This window comes from Hypanus sabinus, chromosome 25, assembly GCF_030144855.1.
Source record: "Hypanus sabinus isolate sHypSab1 chromosome 25, sHypSab1.hap1, whole genome shotgun sequence".
NCBI lineage: Eukaryota > Metazoa > Chordata > Chondrichthyes > Myliobatiformes > Dasyatidae > Hypanus > Hypanus sabinus.
In genome coordinates, this window is record NC_082730.1 from 15,328,256 (window position 1) to 15,346,421 (window position 18,166).

Genomic DNA, 18,166 nt, shown 5'->3' on the forward strand with positions numbered 1-18,166 from the left:
CTGAGAAGAGTCAGGGCAGCATGGCTATGCAGAGTCTTCACAGCAGTGCAGATCCCTGTGGGGAGTGGGCCAGGGTGGGGATATTGCTCTCATCCACTGCAGGTCTGACTCACTGATGGGACACTGATTTACAATGGAAGGTTCAGCACATTTTCCTGCCTCTGAACTCCATGAAACATCACCCTGTCAAAGGAGGAGGTATTTGTCATCCTGAGGCAAATCAATGTGAATATATCCCAGGGCCTGCTAATGTGTTTTCTCTGACTTTACAAGAGGCAAGAGCAGAGATTACCAGGGCCCTGGCAGACATATTTAAACTCTTCCTAGTGACAGGAGAGGTACCAGAGGTCTGGAGTATGGCCAATGTTGTTCTGCTGTTTAAACAAGCCTCTTAACATAAACCAGAAAGTCCTAGGGCAGTGATTCTGACATCAGTTGTAGGAAAGTTATTAGAAGGTATTCTAAGCGTTTGGATGTATATAATATTTGGATAGACATGGACTGTATAAGGATAGTCAGCACAGCTTCGTGTGTGGTAGTTTATGTCTAACCAACCTTATAAAGTTTGTGAGGAGGATCCCAGGAAAGTGGATGAAGGCAAGACAGTGGATATTATTTACATAGACTTTAGCAAGGCTCTCACTGAAGCCCTGCATGGGTGGTTGGTTAACAAAGTTCAGTCGCTCGGCATTCAAAATGTGGTGGTAAATTGGATAGACATTGCCTTTGTGGGAGAAGCCAAAGAGTGGAATTAGATAGTTACCCCTCTGACTTGAGGCCAGTGACTAGTGGAGTGTTGCAGGGATTGGAGCTGGGTCTATTGTGGTTTGAATCTGTATCTGTTATCTGGATAATAATGTAAGCAGCATCAGCAAATTTGTGAATGACACCAGGACTGGGGGTGGTGCATTGGACAATGAGGAAGGTGATCATGGCCTGCAGAGAGATCTGCAACAGATGGAAAAATGGCTGAAAAATGGCAGAAGGTATTTAATGCAGACAAGTGTGAGGTTTTGCACCTTGGTAGGACCAACTAGGGTAGGTCTTAGACAGTGAATGGTAGGGCACTGAGGAGTGTGGTAGACCAAAGGGAATACTGGTAAATAATTTTTGTAAGTTGTGTCACAGTTAGATCGGATTGTAAAGAAAGCCTTTGGCACATTGACCATCATAAATTAATGTATTTAGTACATGGGATGGAATGTTATGTTGAAGTTGTACAACATGGTGAGGCCAAATTTGAAGTATTGTGTGCAGTTTTGGTCACCTACCTGGAGAAGAGATGTAAATAATGTTGAATAAGTACAGTGAAAATTTACAAATATTTTGCCAGGTCTGGAGGACCTTATCTATAAGGAAATATTGACTAGGTTATGTCTGTGTTACTTACAATGTAGACGCTAGAGAGGAGAGTTGATAGAGGTACACAAAATTATGAGGGGTAAAGAAAGGGCAAGTGGAGGCAGGCTTTTTCCACAAAGATTGGGTGGGATAACAACCAGTGGTCATGGGTTAAACGTAAAAGGTGAAAAGTATGAGGGGAACGTGAAGGGAAAATTCTTCAGTTAGAGGATCTTAAGTGTGAGGAATGAGCTGTCAGAACAGGTGGTGCATGCAAGCTCAATTTCAGTAAGAGAAGTTTGGATTGGTGAATGGATAGCAGGGGTGTGGAGTGTAATTGTTCCGGTGCAGGTTGTTGGGTATAGGAGTCTTAAATGGTTTAGCATGGATTAAATGGGCAGAAAGGCCTGCTTCTATTCTCTATGACTCTGTAGTATGTGGTCTACATCCCTCCATGCCCTGCCTTCTCATGTCCTTGTCCAAAAGCCTCTTGAATATAGTTCTTATCTCTGTTTCCTCCAGTTGGTCTGACAATGGGTCCCACTCAGTCACCATCTTCAGGATGAAAAAAACTTGTCTCACAAATGTCCTTTAAACTTTCCCCCTATTACCTTAGAACTATTATTCAATTTACTATTATTCAATATTTTAACCTCGGAGAAAAAAATTCTGACTATCTTCACTATCTTTGATTTCTCTAACCTTATAAACCTCTATCAGTTTGCTCCTCAGCCTCCTAAACTCCAGTGAAAACAATCTAAGTTTGTCCAATTTCTGCCCACAGCTAACACACTCCAATCCAGGTGACATCCCACTGAACCTATTCACCCTCTCCAAAAACATCCACATCCTTTCTATTGGGTTGCAAACAGAAGTACAGATTATGTTCTAATTGTGCTCTAAACAAAGTTTTATGAAGCTACAAAATGCCCTGTCAGATTGAGTCTCCAACATGTAGATTGAAGAAGGTAAATGTGCTGAATGCTTTCATTACCATTATGTCCAGTTGTGTTGCCACTTTCAGGGAGCAATGGACTTGTACCCCAAGAACTCTCTGTACTTCAGTTCTAAAGGAATACATCTGTTAAATTCCAAGTGACGTCAAACTCCCCGAATATATGAGCACCATTTGATGGCTCTAGGCCTGTACTCGCTGGAGTTTAGAAGAATGAGGGTGGATTTTGTTGAAAGCTATTGAGCTTTGCCAAGCCCAGTGGATGTGAAGAGAGGTATCCAACAGTGTGGCATCTAGGACCAGAAGGCACAGACTCAAAATAGAAGGATGACCCTTTAAAAGAGAGATGAGGAGGAACTTCTTCAGCCAGAGGCTGGTGAATCTGTGGAATTCATTGTGACAAGTAGCTGTGGAGGTTAAGTCAGTGGGTATACTTAAAATGGAATTTCATAGGTTCTTGATTAGTTAGGGCATCAAAGGATACAGGGAGAAGGCAGGAGAATAGATTTAGAGGGATAATAAATCAGCCATGATGGAATCATGGAGCAGATTCAATGGACGGAATGGCCTAATCCTGCTCCTATGTTTCATGGTATTATGGTCTATGATCTGACATGAATACTTGTTGGTTTTATATAGATATCAGTACTAATGGATTCATTGCTGCTGTATGTCACTGAAAGCAAATCACAATTATACACTCTCCTTCAAGTCACCATTAATTTTATATGTATCTGACAACTTCCTGCTTTCAAATTATGGTGAGTTTTCCAGGACACATGCAAATGTTGCCATTGCAAAGTCACACTGTTAGGCAAACATGAGGAAATCTGCAGACACTGGAACTTCAAGCAACACACACAAAATTCTGGTGGAACACAGCGGGCCAGGCAGCATCTATAAGGAAAAGCACTGTCGACGTTTCGGGCCAAGACCCTTTATCAGGACTAACTGAAAGCAAAGAGAGTAAGACTCTTGAGAGGGGATTGCTGAGTGTTGGTGGGGGAAGGGGAGAAGGGAGTCACAAACCCAGCATGTGAAGGTGAGGTAGAGGAGCTGCTGAGATTCCAAACTTGTTGGTTCTGGTTGAGATACAAAACTGCTGATATCTTTAGTGTGTTTGATTTTCAGATGTTCACTGATTCTTTCCCACAGATCCCATGTCTGTTCCTTTGCTTCGATTTTCACCACCGAGTGGCTCAAGTTGTGTGGACTCTGTGACAGTGTCCTGCGAGTCTGTCCATGGATCCCTTCCCATTCAGTACTTCTGGTATGAAAAGACATCATCTGGGGATTCAAAGATCTCTGACACCAACAAACTAGATCTACATTGTCAATCCTTAAAATACAACAAATACCTGTATTATTGCAAAGCCTCAAATAATCATGGAGAAAAGTCCAGTGAAATGGTCAATGTGTCCATCTCCAACAATGTCAGCACCTGCAGAAATGTGATTGAAGTCAACAGCACGGGTAAGTGGTGGAGGGTTTGATTCTTTATGATGGTCAATGGAGTACAATTGAATGACTGATGTGTGATGGATATTGTATTGTTGGAACTTTACTCAGGAGCGTGGAGTGTACGTTGTCACCACCTTTCAGAGAATGAAAAACCTTTCATCACAGCATTTCAAACTTGAGTCGCTCACCACAGGGTCTCCTGCCTCAGAATTGTTCTCACGTTCTGGGTGTGAATGTGTCTCATCTGGTAATATTTCTAGACATTAATTAAGATAGTCCCTCCAAGATAAACCACTTCAAAGTTCAAAGTAAATTTATCATCAAAGTACATATATGTCATTATATTCTACTCTTGAGATCCATTTTCTTGCAGGCGTTCACAGTAGATACAAATAAATACAATAGAATCAATGCAAAACTACATATAATCAAAGATGGACAAACAACCAAAAGAAGACAAACTGTGCAAATATAAAAAAAAAATATTAATTATAAATTAAAAATAAATATACTGAAAACATAAGTTGTAGAGTCCTTGAAAGTGAGTCCATTGGTTGTGGAATCAGTTCAGTGTTGAAGTGAGTGAAGTTATCCATGCTGGTTCAGCAGCCTGATGGTTGAAGGGCAATAACTGTTTCTGAACCTGGTGGGGTGAGACCTCCTCCTCAATGGCAGCAGCATGAAGCAAACATGGCCTGAATGGCAGCCGTCCTTGATGATAGATGCAGCTTTTTCATGGCAATGTTCCTTGTAGACTTCTATCCACATTTGCTCTGCCTGTATTTATAAGCAATTATCTGTTCTGCATTTTATGGCAAATAGACTGAATCATAAAATCAAAGCAGTTGTATCGATGAAAAGTACAGAAATCACATGGATTGTGAATGTCTGTGTCCTGAAAGCCAACATATCTTTTCCCGGCAAGTGGGATTGTGAGATGTGACCTCAAAAATCTATGCATCCTTGTTCACTGAGTCTCCAAGCAAAAGTGTGGAAAAAAGGAGCTCAAGTGAATTCTATGGTGAGCAGTTTCAAGGATAGAAACATTATTGAAGAGGGTAGGTTTACATTGGAACCACTGAAACACTCAACCACTGGGGCTTGGATTGCCTTAGTTCCCCTAAAAAGTGAATTGAAAATACTTGGGCAAAAAATATTAGTATTGCTTAGACTGTGGCAATAACAAGAATGTAGATAATTACCTGGATGGCAATAGAATGGTAAAAGGGGGAATGTAATCAGTTTTGGGTGTCCTTGTACATCTTTCACTGAAGGTAAACATGCAGATGCCGCAGGGCGTAAAGAATGCAAATTGTATTCAGATTTTCAGAGCGAAGATCCAAGGAAAGGAACAAGCATGAAACACTGCATTGAGACAGAGCCTTTATCAGTTGGGACCAAAGTTCAAAGTATCATTTTTTATCAATGTATACCATATGCAACCTTGAAATTTGTCTCTTTCCTGGTAGCCGCAACACAAAGGATCCCATTAGAACCTATAAAAAAAAGACCATCAAACATCACATGTGCAAAAATAAACAAATGAATCAAACAATAATAGTATGAAATTGACATGCAGGACTGAAGTTCATACAAGTGAGTCCCCAGCCATGAAGCCAGTCACAGCCAATCTCAGAGCCCGTTAGTTGCAGGCCACAGCCTCAGTTCAGTGCAGAGACGAGTAAACATTGCGGAGCAGTTAGCCTTACATCAGCCCTTCCCTCACGTCCAGCCCAGACACCCTGAAATTTTCAATGTGCTTCCGTGTTTAAATCAGCCAATCAGAACGTTGTTCCTCACACTCACACTCGGGCCCTGTCGCTCGATGTGCTCTCATGCTCGGGACCCGCTGACTCGATTCGATTCGTACCCAAACTTCCCATTCAGGCCCAAAGCTTAAATCAGTGAGACATCAACTTGTTCCTCACTCTCGGCTACTAGAATTGTGTGCCGATTTGGTCCAATGAAATATGTTCTTGTTATAGGTGAGCCAATCGTTCCTGCTCTCTGACGCGTGGCCCTGCCGCTTCAATATGCTCTCATGCCCAGAACGCAATGCCTCGATTAGGTCCATTCCAGACATTTCCAATCTGGCTCAGCACCAAAATTGATCTCAGGCAACCAGCGTTGTGTGCAATTTTGGTCCGATGCAAGATGTTCTTGTTCTGGACAGAGGTGAGCAAAGGATCAGCAGACTGATTTCCGGAATGTCACAAGTGACAGAAGATCAGAGGTTTGGTTGATGAGGTTTTTATTTGCTGCAGTTTAGATGGACGAGAGGTGATCTCAGAGAAACCTGCAATATTTTAGCAGGCTGATACAAATTCAGGTTTGATGCTTCCGATGCCAGGGAATACAGGATTGTCTCCGGACACTAAGAATAATCTAAAGGGTGAGTCATTTAAGTCTGAGATTAGGAAAGGTTCCTTCTCCCAGAAAGTGGTGAACCTGTGTTTAAGAAAGATTGAGTTATTTTTCTCAGAGGCAGAGAGATCAAAAGATATGGGAAACAGTTACTCTCCTAGAAATCTCCAGGTTCTAATACTCTACATCCAGGAGAACATAAAGAATTGGAACAAGAAAAAAGAGGCATTGCTGGCCATTTCTAATTTCAATGGATTGGGGGGATGATAACCTCTCTATTTTAAAAAAGAAGGTAGAGATAAAAGAGGAAATTATAGAGCAACTAGCCTGACATTGGTGTGAGGAAATGTGATGAAGGACAAAAGGCAAAACCAATGTACTGAATTGCTCTTGGGTTTCTTTCTGCCCATTATAAACTCCCCCATCTCTGTCTGTTATTTGTTTTAATTCACAATCTCTTCATTGTACCAATTGAAGATTTCATAAGTATATATATATTCCCTACAAACCTTCTAACTTTCTAAATTTTCAATGTTTTAATCAATTTTTCCTAATATTCAGCTTTGCAGCTTTTGCTAAACATGACACATTTCCTTGGATCTAATTAATTCACAGGTTTCTTTTGAACGTCATGCATGATCATCAGAAAGCTTCTGAGGGGATCTCTTTAATAATGAAATATTCCCTGGGGGATGGATAGAGTTCATGTTGAAAGGGATGTTTCACAGGCTGCAGGGTCCTGAATGGGGACAGTTACAGGAGAAAATTGATCATCATTTTGTTATTGGACTTAAGACTATTACTCTGTGCAGTTTGAACAAATGTTTCAGAAATGAAGAGCTTTATTCAAAACTCTGAGTGCTCACTCAAGTGGTAGAAACTCTCTAACCAGCAAGAAAATCAGCAGAATTGTATGCAGAGAAAATTGTTGCCAGGATTTTATGACAGCTTCTGAGAATGGTCGCGGTTTCTGTCACTAGTGCAAACACAGAAAGTCAGACATATATTTTACACACACATTGTACAAATGATTGCATTTAATTGGAGTTTGTAATGAGGAACAGTTTATTGAATGCACTTTCAAATTCAAAAGATCATTGCCCCTAAATGAGTACAACAGGTAGGACCATCTCTATCTATCTTCAACCCATCCTCTTTGTTCTCTGCCATTCCACACCTGAAGTGAGATTCCATCACTTCATTTATTCAGCAAAACAGCATGGTGTGGGCCCTTCCAGCCCTTTGAGTCATGCTGCCCCAGCAACCCCGGCCAAACCCAATTAACCCTCACCGAATCATGGGACAATTTACAATGACCAATTACTTTACTCATTAGTCTTTGGATTCTGGGAAGAAACCGGAGGACCCAGAGAGAACTCATGCATTCCACAGGGAGGACATACTGAGACTTCTTATAGAGCAGTGGCAGAATTGAACTCCAAACTTTGGAATGCCCTGAACTGTAACAGCATCACTCTAACTGCTGAGCTACCATGGCACCCAGGGTACATTGATTTTCTGTTTATTATTTCAAAAGACTTTGCCTTCTCACTGAGATAACTTCCTGCATTATCCTGTTGGATAAATGTGAACTTGAACAATTATCTCCCTGAATACTCAAGTACAGTTATGACCATGCTACTGCAGAGGGTGATGGGGCCCTGGAAAGAGGTTTCCCCATGGCTGGCAAAGGCCAGCTCCCTGGCTGGAACTTTACATTGTGCTTAGGATTACAGTTCCCTCAGTCCAAGTCCCCAGCAGCATCTCCACACCACCAGTGCCTGAATATGGGAAAGAATCCAAATCATTAGTAAATGTAATTGGGTGCTCAGGAGAACAGCAATAAGCATAACACCGTTACAATGCCAGCAATCAGTGATCGGGGCCCAATTCCCACCACTGTTGCAAGTTGTTTGTGCACTCTCCCAGTGAGTGTGTGGGTCTCCTCTGGGTGCTCTGATTTCCTCTCACATTCCAAAGGCACACGGGGAAGAATTATTAATTCAGAGGCAAGCCATTTTGGCTCTGGTCACATGGAACTCTTGCAGGCTTCCCCAGAACATATTCTGTGTTGGTTGTTATTGCTATTGATGCATTGCACTGTGTGATCTGATGTACATGTGACAAAAAAATCTCATCTTTAATCTGTATATGTGTATTGAGTAACAGATCACCTTTAGTCCATCATGTTCAGGTACCCATTGGTCTAACAATTGTGCAAGTACAAAGAAAGCAGATAAAATTTAATTTGATTTTCTGTTAACAGGGCCAATCCATGTCTGTGAAAATACTGTGACAGAATCTACGACAACTACACAAGGGGATGAATCTACATCAGATAAAATGTAAAGTATAAGTTTCTCTCTGTGGGTGATATCACTGCCACTCCTTTCAAATAGAGCCAGTTGGGAGAGGCATTGGTTTCTCTTTAACTGATATTAAAAAGAATTAGCATGATTATCTTCAATGAAATGTTGTGTTGTAAACTGATTTTCTTGCACAGTTGTCAAGTCTGAGATCAAAGATAATTTTCTTACCCTAAATATTCTGAGTAATAAAGTCACTGTTATAGACTAGAACAACAGGCCCTCCAGCCTGTTTCGTCCAAGCCAACCAAGGGTCTAGACAGTCACGAAACAAAGAAAACCTTGGAAGCTGTTCAGTGAAGATGTATAGCTTCATGGTCAGCAATGCTGTCTGTAAGGGAAGAAGCCACTAATCAATCCCTTAATGTAACAGTTCCAATGAAATGTATCTAAAAGAACATGGTAGGGTTCCCAAATGGTCTAGATAATACTTGCTCTCTATCCAACATCACTATCATTGGTCATGATCTCATTTCTGCCTATGAGACCTTGCTGTGAGCAGATTGGCTTTTGCAATTTCCCACTGCTGTCAACAGTGTCTAATATTCATTTCTGAGCTGCAAACATACTGAGTTCATGAAAAATGCTGTATAAATGTCAGACTTTACAAATGGCCCAGAATTAGTGATGAACCAGAACTTTACCACAGACACACTTACACAACCGTGCTCAGTGTCATTGGGATTCTGCTCATACTGCTTGACGTTTGTCTACTTTGCTACCTGAAGAGAAAAAACAGGGGTAGGTTTCTTTTTTACTTTAATTATTTCATGATGAATATGATTGCTAGCTGCTGAATCTTAAGGAACTAGTTTTGGTTGCAGTCAACAAAAATCCAGGAATGGAATGCCAATGTGTTGGTTTACAACACATGAATGAATGGTGTTGCTTCCACTGTAACCTGGTGATTCCATTGTTCCCAAAACATCAGACGATGGAATCTCCATTCCATTTTCAATCTTTTTTTATTGATTTAAAAGAATAAGGATGAATACAAGTCAGAGGAGAAGTTATCTCAAATGCATATTTCAATAATGGTACAAACATGGAAAGGAACATACACTATCAAAATCATATATAGTATAGTATTAAGCTGATATAAAGAAAAAAAGAACCACAACTCCTCTTAACAATTCATAGAAAAAAAGATACAAATATGTTGATTACTGAGAGAAAAAAAACCACTAAACTAACATAAAAATTTTTAAAAGGGGACCGGGCAGTCCATTTTGAGGATACAATTTAAAAAAAGGAAAAATTCTTATGGTCAAATCTAAAACTTCTCGGAGCAGAAAAAAAAGATTAACTGAAAAAGTAAAGAAATTAGATCACATGAAAATATTGAATAAAAGATTGCCAAGTTTGCTCAAATTTAAAAGATATATCATATGTCCGACTTCTAATTTTCTCCAAAGTTAAAGACGACATAATGGAGGACAGCCAGAAAAAAAAAACAGTGAGTGGATTGGGATCCTTCCAATACAATAGAATAGCTCTCCTAGACAATAAGTTTGAAAAAGCTATCATGCGTTGAGCGGAAGCAGGAACATTTCCTGCTTCCTTTGGAATAATCCCAAAGATTGCTGTAAATTGATTAGGTAGTAGGTTCAAACCTATGACTTTTGATACATTCAAAAAACATCTCTCCAAAAATTATTTAACTTTATACAGGACCAAAACATATGAGTTAAGGTAGCCACCTCAGTGTTTCACCTATCATAGGTAGGATTTATTCTAGAAAAAAATATGCGCTAGTTTATCTTTAGACATATGTGCCCTGTGCACTACCTTGAACTGAATCAAGGAGTGTTGGGCGCAAATAGATGAATTGTTAACTAAATGATCAATTTTATTCCATTGCTCATCTGAAAGTGACTCTTGAAGTTTTTAATCCTTTAGTTTTCCATGTTAAAAAAGCCTTATCTAAAATTGATGGTTTAAAAAAATAGTTAAGATGGATAAATCAGGAGATTCTTGATTGTTAGATATAATGGCCCCCATCTGGGCTTGATAGATCAATTTGATTCAGGAAATCAATCCTGGACTGAAATTAAACCTCTCCAAAGCCTGAAATAAATAGGCTATTCTACTCTGTCAAAAACTTTCTCTGCATCAAGAGAAACAATACATTCAAATTCTTTAACTGAGGGAGAATAAATAAGATTTAACAATCTTTCAATATTAAAATGTGAATACCCTTTTTTAATAAATCCAATTTGATCATTTGAAATAACAGTAGGTAAAATATTCCAAAGCCTATTAGCCAGAATTTTAGACAGAAATTTAAAGTCCACATTCAATAAGGAAATTGGTCTATAAGAGGCACATTCAGGTAGATCTTTTCCTTTTTAGGAATCAATGAAACTGAAGCCTCATAAAAAGTTTTCAGAAGAATCCCAAAGGATATAGAATCAGTGAAAGTTTGACAAAGATATGATGTAAGCATTTAATTAAAGGTCTTATAAAATTCCACTGTATATCCATCTGGTCCCAGAGCTTTCCCTACTTGTATAGAGGATATAGTCCTAGCTGTTTCCCTCTTGTTTAATAGGTGCATCTCATGTATTAATATCTTGAATAGAAATTTTAGGTATATTTAATTTTTGCAAAAAATTTTTCAGATTTTTCTAGATTCAGATTTTTCTAGATTAGAAGAGAAATCCATAAATATCTTATTAATTTCATGAGGGTCTAATGTTTCAGTTCAATCTGGTCTACGTATTTTCAAAATCTGACTTCCCACCATATTTGGTCAAAACAGATCAGCCAGCAATTTTCCTGATTTATCAGCATGTTTAAAAATTGACTTTCAAGTTAAAACATTTGCTGGTCAATGGGGAAAGTCAAAAGCTGATCATATTGCGTTTGGAGTTCTAACTTTATATAAATCTTCATTAGGCCTTACTGAATACGCTTTATCTATCTCTCTAATTTTATTAATAATCACTGAATGTTCCTCCTTGGTTTTCCTTATTAAACCTGCTGAATATGAAATGATCCGTCCCCTAAGAAAGGATTTCATCGTATCCCATATAATTAAAGTTGACATACCTTCAGTTGTATTAAGTTAAAAAAATAAAGAAATTTGCTGCTTGATAAAACCAACAAAAGCTGGATCCTGTAACAAAACGGGATTCAATCACCACTGCGACATTTTCAAAATATTATCAGAGAGCCTCAGAGTTAATTTCACAGTTAAGTGATCCGACAATGCAATCACATCATATACACAATTGGCAATGGAATACAACAATTGTGCATCTAGAAAAAAATAATCAATTTTTGAATTTTTAGGATGAACGTGTGGGGAAAAAAAGATAAATCTTTGTCATTAGGGTGCTTATATCTCCAGATATCGACCAAGCCATATTCTAAAAGAAAGGAATTAATGCAAGTCACCACTTTATTAGGAAGGAATGGATTGGTTAATGAACTGCCAATCACCGGGTTAAGACAACAGTTAAAGTCATCCCCATAACTTATTTTTATCTAAATTTGGGAGCCCAAAAAAAGGTTCTTAAAAATTTCAGGACTGTCTGAATTAGGTGCAAAAACACACACCAAAGCTACCTTTTGACCATATAATAGACCAGTGACATTAAATATCTTCCAATCAAATTAGTAACAGTATTGAAATGTACAAATGGCATTTTAGAGTTAACAAAAATAGATAGCCCTCTAACTTTAATTATTGATAAAGAAGGTGTAGTAACAACAAAGTTGTCATGAAGGGAGATTTAAATTTCCCAAATGTCGATTGACATCTCTCTAGAGCAAGTGATTTAGATGGGGCGTTGTTTGTTAAGTGTGTTCAGGAAGATTTCTTGATACAGTATGTAGATAAGCCAACAAGAGGAGAGGCTGTACTTGATTTGGTATTGGGAAATTGGGAAATTTTGCATTGTGTAGGTGCACGGCCTAGTGGATACGGCATCAGTCTAGTAATCTGAAGGTCATTGGTTTGAGCCTGAGCTGAGGCAGCTTGACCAAAGCACTTAACAGCACATTGCTCTGCAATGACAACAGTGCCAAGCTGCTTGAGTCCTAGTGCCCTTCCCTTGACCAACATTAGTGGCGTGGAGAGGCGAAGGCTTACAGCTTGGGCAACTGCCGGTCTCCCATACAACCCTGCCCAGGCCTGTTCCCTGGAAACCTTCCAAGGTGCAAATCCATGTTCTCATGAGACTAGTGGGTGCCTAAATTGGGAAATGAACCGGGTCAGGTGTCAGTTCTCTCAGTGGGACAGCAATTTGGAGATAGTAATCATAATTCTATCTCCTTTACAATAGCATTGGAGAGAAAGGATGAGACAAGTTAGAAAAGCATTAAATTGGAGTAAGGGGAATTATGAGGCTATCAGGAAGGAAATTGGAAGCAGATATTCTCAGGGAAAAGTATAGAAGAAATATGGCAAATATTCAGTGGATATTTGTATAGCATTCTATATAGGTACATTCCAATGAGACAGGGAAGTTATGGTAGGGTACAGGAACCGTGATGTACAAAGGCCATAATAAGTCCAGTCAAGAAGAAAAGAAAAGCTTACGAAAGGTTCAGAGAGCTAGAAAATGATAGAGATCTAGAAGATTATAAGGCTACTAGAAAGGAGCTTAATAAGGAGATTAGGAGAGCCAGAAGGGGCCATGAGAAGGCCTTGGCAAGCAGGATTAAGGAAAACCTCAAGGCATTCTACAAGTATCTGAAGAGCATGAGGATAAGGCGTGAAAGAATAGGACCTATCAAGTGTGACAGTGCAAAAGTGTGTATGAAACCAGAGGAAATAGCAGAGGTACTTAATGAATACATTTCTTCAGTATTCACTATGGAAACGGATCTTAGTGACTGTAGTGATGACTTGCAGCAGACTGAAAAACTTGAGCATGTAGATATTAAGAAAGGGGATGTGCTGGAGCTTTTGGAAAGCATCAAGTTGGATAAGTCACCAGGACCAGACAAAATATACCCCAGGCTATTGTGGGAGGTGAGGGAGGAGATTGCTGAGCCTCTGGCGATGATTTTTGCATCATCAATGGGGATGGGAGAGGTTCTGGAGGATTGGATGGTTGCAGATGTTGCTCCATCATTCAAGAAAGGGAGTAGAGATAGCCCAGGAAATTATGGGCCAGTGAGTCTTACCTCAGTGTTTGGTAAGTTGATGGACAAAATCTTGAGAGGCAGGACTTACGAACATTTGGAGAGGTATAATATGATTAGGAGTAGTCAGCATTGCTTTGTCAAGGGCAGGTCATGCCTTACGAGCCTGAATGAATTTTTTGAGGATGTGACTAAACACATTGATGAAGTAAGAGCAGTAGATGTAGCGTATATGGATTTCAGCAAGGCATTTGATAAGGTAACCCATGCAAGGCTTATTGAGAAAGTAAGGAGGCTTGGGATCCAAAGGGACATTGCTTTGTGGATCCAGAACTGGCTTGCCCACAGAAGGCAACGTGTGATTGTAAACAGGTCATATTCTCCATGGAGGTCCATCACCAATGATGTGCCTCAGGAATCTGTTCTGGGACCCTTACACTTGCTGATTTTTAGAAATGACATGGATGAGGAAGTGGAGGGATGGGTTAGTAAGTTTGCTGATGGCACAAAGGTTGGAGGTGTTGTGGATAGTGTGAAGGGCTGACAGAGGTTACAGTGGGACATTGATAGGATGCAAAACTGGGCTGAGAAGTAGCAGATGGAGTTCAACCCAGATAAGTGTGAAGTAGTTAAATTTGGTAGGTCAAATATGACGGCAGAATATAGTATTAATGGTAAGCCCATGTGGATGATCAGAGGGACCTTGGGGTCCAAGTCCATAGGACACTCAAAGCAGCTGCACAGATTGACCCTGTGGTTAAGAAGGCATATGGTGTATTGGCCTTCATCAATCATGGAATTGAATTTATGAGCTGAGAGCTATTGTTGAAACTATATAGGACACTGGTCAGCCCCCACTTTGAGTACTGTGCTCAGTCCTGGTCACCTAATTACAGGAAGGATGTGGAAGCCATAGAAAGGATGCAGAGGAGATTTACGAGGATGTTGCCTCGATTGGGGTGCATGCCTTATGAGTGAAGTTGGCCTTTTCTCCTTGGAGTGAAGGAGGATGAGAGGTGACCTGATAGAGGTGTATAAGATGATGAGAGGCATTGATCATGTGGATAGTCAGAAGCTTTTTCCCAGGGCTGAAATGGTTGCCACAAGAAGACACAGGTTTAATGTGCTGGGGAGTAGGTACAGAGGAGATGCTTTTTACTCAGTGAGTGGTGAGTGTGTGGAATGGGCTGCCAGCAATGGTGGTGGAGGCAGATATGATAGGGTATTTTAAGAGACTTTCAGATAGGTACATGGAGCCTAGTAAAATAGAGGGCTATAGGTAAGCCTAGTAACTTCTAAGGTAGGGACATGTTTGGCACAACTTTGTGGGATGAAGGGCCTGAATTGTGCTGTAGGTTTTCTATGAGGTTCACGAGGATGATTCCTGGAAAGTGGGACGTAACATATGAGGAGCCTCTGGCAGCTTTGGTGCTGTACTAAATGGAATCTAGAAGGAAGTGTGGGATTTTCATCAAATCTACCAAATGCAGAAAGGACTAGATAGGGGTAATGTGGAGAGGATGTTTCCTATGGTGTGAGGTATCCAGAACTGGAGGACACAGCCTCAAAATTGAGGTCTGACCCATTAGATTGGAGGTAAGGAGGACATTTTTAGCCAGAGAATAGTAAATCTGTGGAATGCTCAACCACAGTTTGTGGTGGAGGCCAAGCCTGTGTGTTTATTTATGGCGGATGTCAATTGTTTCCTGATTGTTCAGGGCATCAAAGGATATGGCGAGAAGGCAGGTATATGTAGTTGAGTGGGATCTGGGATCAGCCATGATGGAATGGCAGAGCAGACTCGAAGGAATGAATGGCCTAATTCTGCACCTTTGTCTTAGGGTCTTACTCCTCCGTCGTTAGAGATGTATTTCCACCCCACAACGCTATATTAATCATTCTAATTTGTCTGCATTATTTCATGCCCCTTCTTCCTTTCACCATCAGTCACACGTCATTTGTTTGTCTTTCGCATCTATCCACATGGACTCTATCACTCTCTTCCTTTTGGCAGTGTCCACTTCCTTCAATTGTATCTCTTTATCATCATCACATCTCTGCACATCACTATTTCCTTCTCTTCCTTTCCAAAATTTATTTTCACTTTGCAATTTCTGATTCACAGTCCTCATTTTTCTGCAGCCATGTCCCAGTAATTAGATCTGTAACTGATGATCGGAGGTTATTTTCTCTCTCTCTCTCAGTCGAACAATAGTTTAGTCTTCTGTTTGAACACCCTGGCTCAGCTGCTTTACCTCACTCTAATCCACTAATATTACAGTGGAAACAGGAAGCAAATGTTTCAAACACAAAGCCGCCCAATTTCTTTGCACTGATTCTATATCTCTTCCCTTTTGCTCAGTTTCATGATGTGGAAGGTGGGTCGTTGGCTGCTCTTCGCTCTCCTGATGATCAGCATGATTTCAGTCATGTGGTTCACAAGAGAAACTAAGGTAGGCTTATGGACATCAGTGGAATCGTTTTTAAATATACTGATCATGATACAACTCAGCTTTGACATGCTCTCTTGTGTGCAGAATGCTTGATGTCAATGTATGGAATGCTTGTTTCAGATAGAATTTCATAGTGAATGAAATAAAGCAGAGTTCTCACTGTCCAAGAATCTGATGGGTTGGCCATTGCTTTTTGCAGAGACGTGATGAATCTGATCCTCACAGCCTGGTGCTCCAGGAGCTAAAGTGAAGACTCCCAGATTACATTGACTGTGCTGGAATCTTGCATCAAGACAAAATATTAGTTTTCTGCCCACTTTGCGGTGTGAGAATTTAACTGTTCACTCCATGGAGATAAAAAAATAACAAGACAATGTCGTCATCTTTCATGGCAGTGACTTTAATTTTTGAGTTCCTTCTCCAACATACTACCCTCATTGATATCAATATTACAGCAGTTTTCCCAAACTGAGCAAAAATGTTAAACCTTATATAACTGTGAACTGATTAATACCCTTTTACACTGTTAAACTTTGTTCTATGGATTCAGATGCCAGAAGATATTTGTTTATTCTAATAACCAATGAATGATAATTAAGATGTTTCTTCATAAACTGATATTATCAAGAAGGGGTTTTGTTTCGAACTGAAATGCATTCATGGGAAATAGATCACATTCAAGATCCTAGACTTCCCTTTGCTGTCAACAGCTGTAAATCTTCAGTAAAGGGAATCAGTTAATCACTCATTCTGACATTCCATCAGAACAAATTTATAAAGTATTAGCTTGACTTTTATCTCTTCAGAAGCTGTCTGACCTACTGGGTATTTCTATTATTCACAGCATTCATTTCAGATAGGAACATATTCATGGTTTATAGTTCAATTTTTATTGTCAATCAACCACCATACCGGAAAATACATGAATACAGACAAATGAAACAGCGTTACTCTGGGACCAAGTACAAAACATAGTACCAATAGTCACACACGGCACAAAGACCTTACAACATATTTAAGATATTAGTAAAATACAGTCACGATGATTGAAAATGCCACCATCTTATTTTGCTTGCGTGTTCAGAAATATTGATCCATAGCACACTGATTGCTGTGAAGAATTATTCAATCTGGGTACAATTGATTTCACTGTATAAGGGTGTTAAAGGACAAAGAGCAATAGAAGGTAACATAGGGAACTGAATTAAATGAGTGATGCACAACATGATGCATCTTGTAAAAACACAAAATGCTGGCAGAACTCAGCAGGCCAGACAGCATCTATGGGAGGAGGTAGTGACGATGTATTGGGCCAAAACCCTTCATCAGGAGTTGATGATGCATCTTGTATTAGATAACAGGGTGGGAAATTCCAAACAGGAAATGTTGTGTATCTCAAAGCAGATCTGTGACTGTAACCCAAGATTGACAAGATTGAACAATAAATCATCCTATTTATAAATGACAGAAAGAGAGCTCCATTTTTGGAATCACGAAGTTAGAAAACATAATTACTTATTTCTAATCAGGTACAAATGATCAGGTGACATAACGTCCTTCACCTGATTTGTGAGAAAGTGATGCAATATGACCATAGTCTGTTTTGAGTTCATAACCTCTTCAGGTCAAAGTTATCTCATGAGTGTTGATTAGCCACAGATACTTCCAGATGCAGTTGCCCCACTAATGTATCCAGACCTGTTAAACCTGAGCTTGTCAATACTCGTCAGGAAGGATTGCCTCAAAATGGAGCCTTACACTATCATTGGGCATCACAAAGCACCTCAGAGACACAGAGTGATAAACATTGCAAGATTCCATTGTTCAGTTTACAGGATTGAGCTTTGGTTTGAGCAAATGTGATTGAACAGCATTTCTACTCATTTCATTGAATTGTTGTAAGGTGTTGAAACTCTAATCCACCAGTGAAACACAGGATGTGATTCATATCCACACACTTGTTCTCATCAGCACCGGGTACTGTGGTTTGCTGAACAGTTTTCTGATGTGATGGGGCAATCAAGGAAGAAGTTGTCATTCTGGAATATCGATACGGAACATATACGGACAGATGGATTCATTTATTTGCCATATTCAGAGCAGACCTTTTCCTGTTTCTTACTGTTTCATGT

General features: G+C 39.8%; 1 protein-coding gene across 1 annotated transcript in view; it reads left to right on the forward strand.

Annotated features, from left to right (window-relative positions):
* The window catches only part of LOC132381037 (polymeric immunoglobulin receptor-like), a 61,385-nt gene extending 43,975 nt beyond the window's left edge, over positions 1-17,410 (forward strand). The window contains exons 8-11 of the mRNA XM_059950149.1: positions 3,452-3,769; positions 8,388-8,466; positions 15,944-16,034; positions 16,234-17,410. Of these exons, the coding sequence (XP_059806132.1) occupies positions 3,452-3,769; positions 8,388-8,466; positions 15,944-16,034; positions 16,234-16,284 (539 nt within the window). The 3' untranslated portion in view covers positions 16,285-17,410. The remainder of the gene's footprint in view (positions 1-3,451; positions 3,770-8,387; positions 8,467-15,943; positions 16,035-16,233) is intronic.
* Positions 17,411-18,166: the final 756 nt, after the last annotated feature.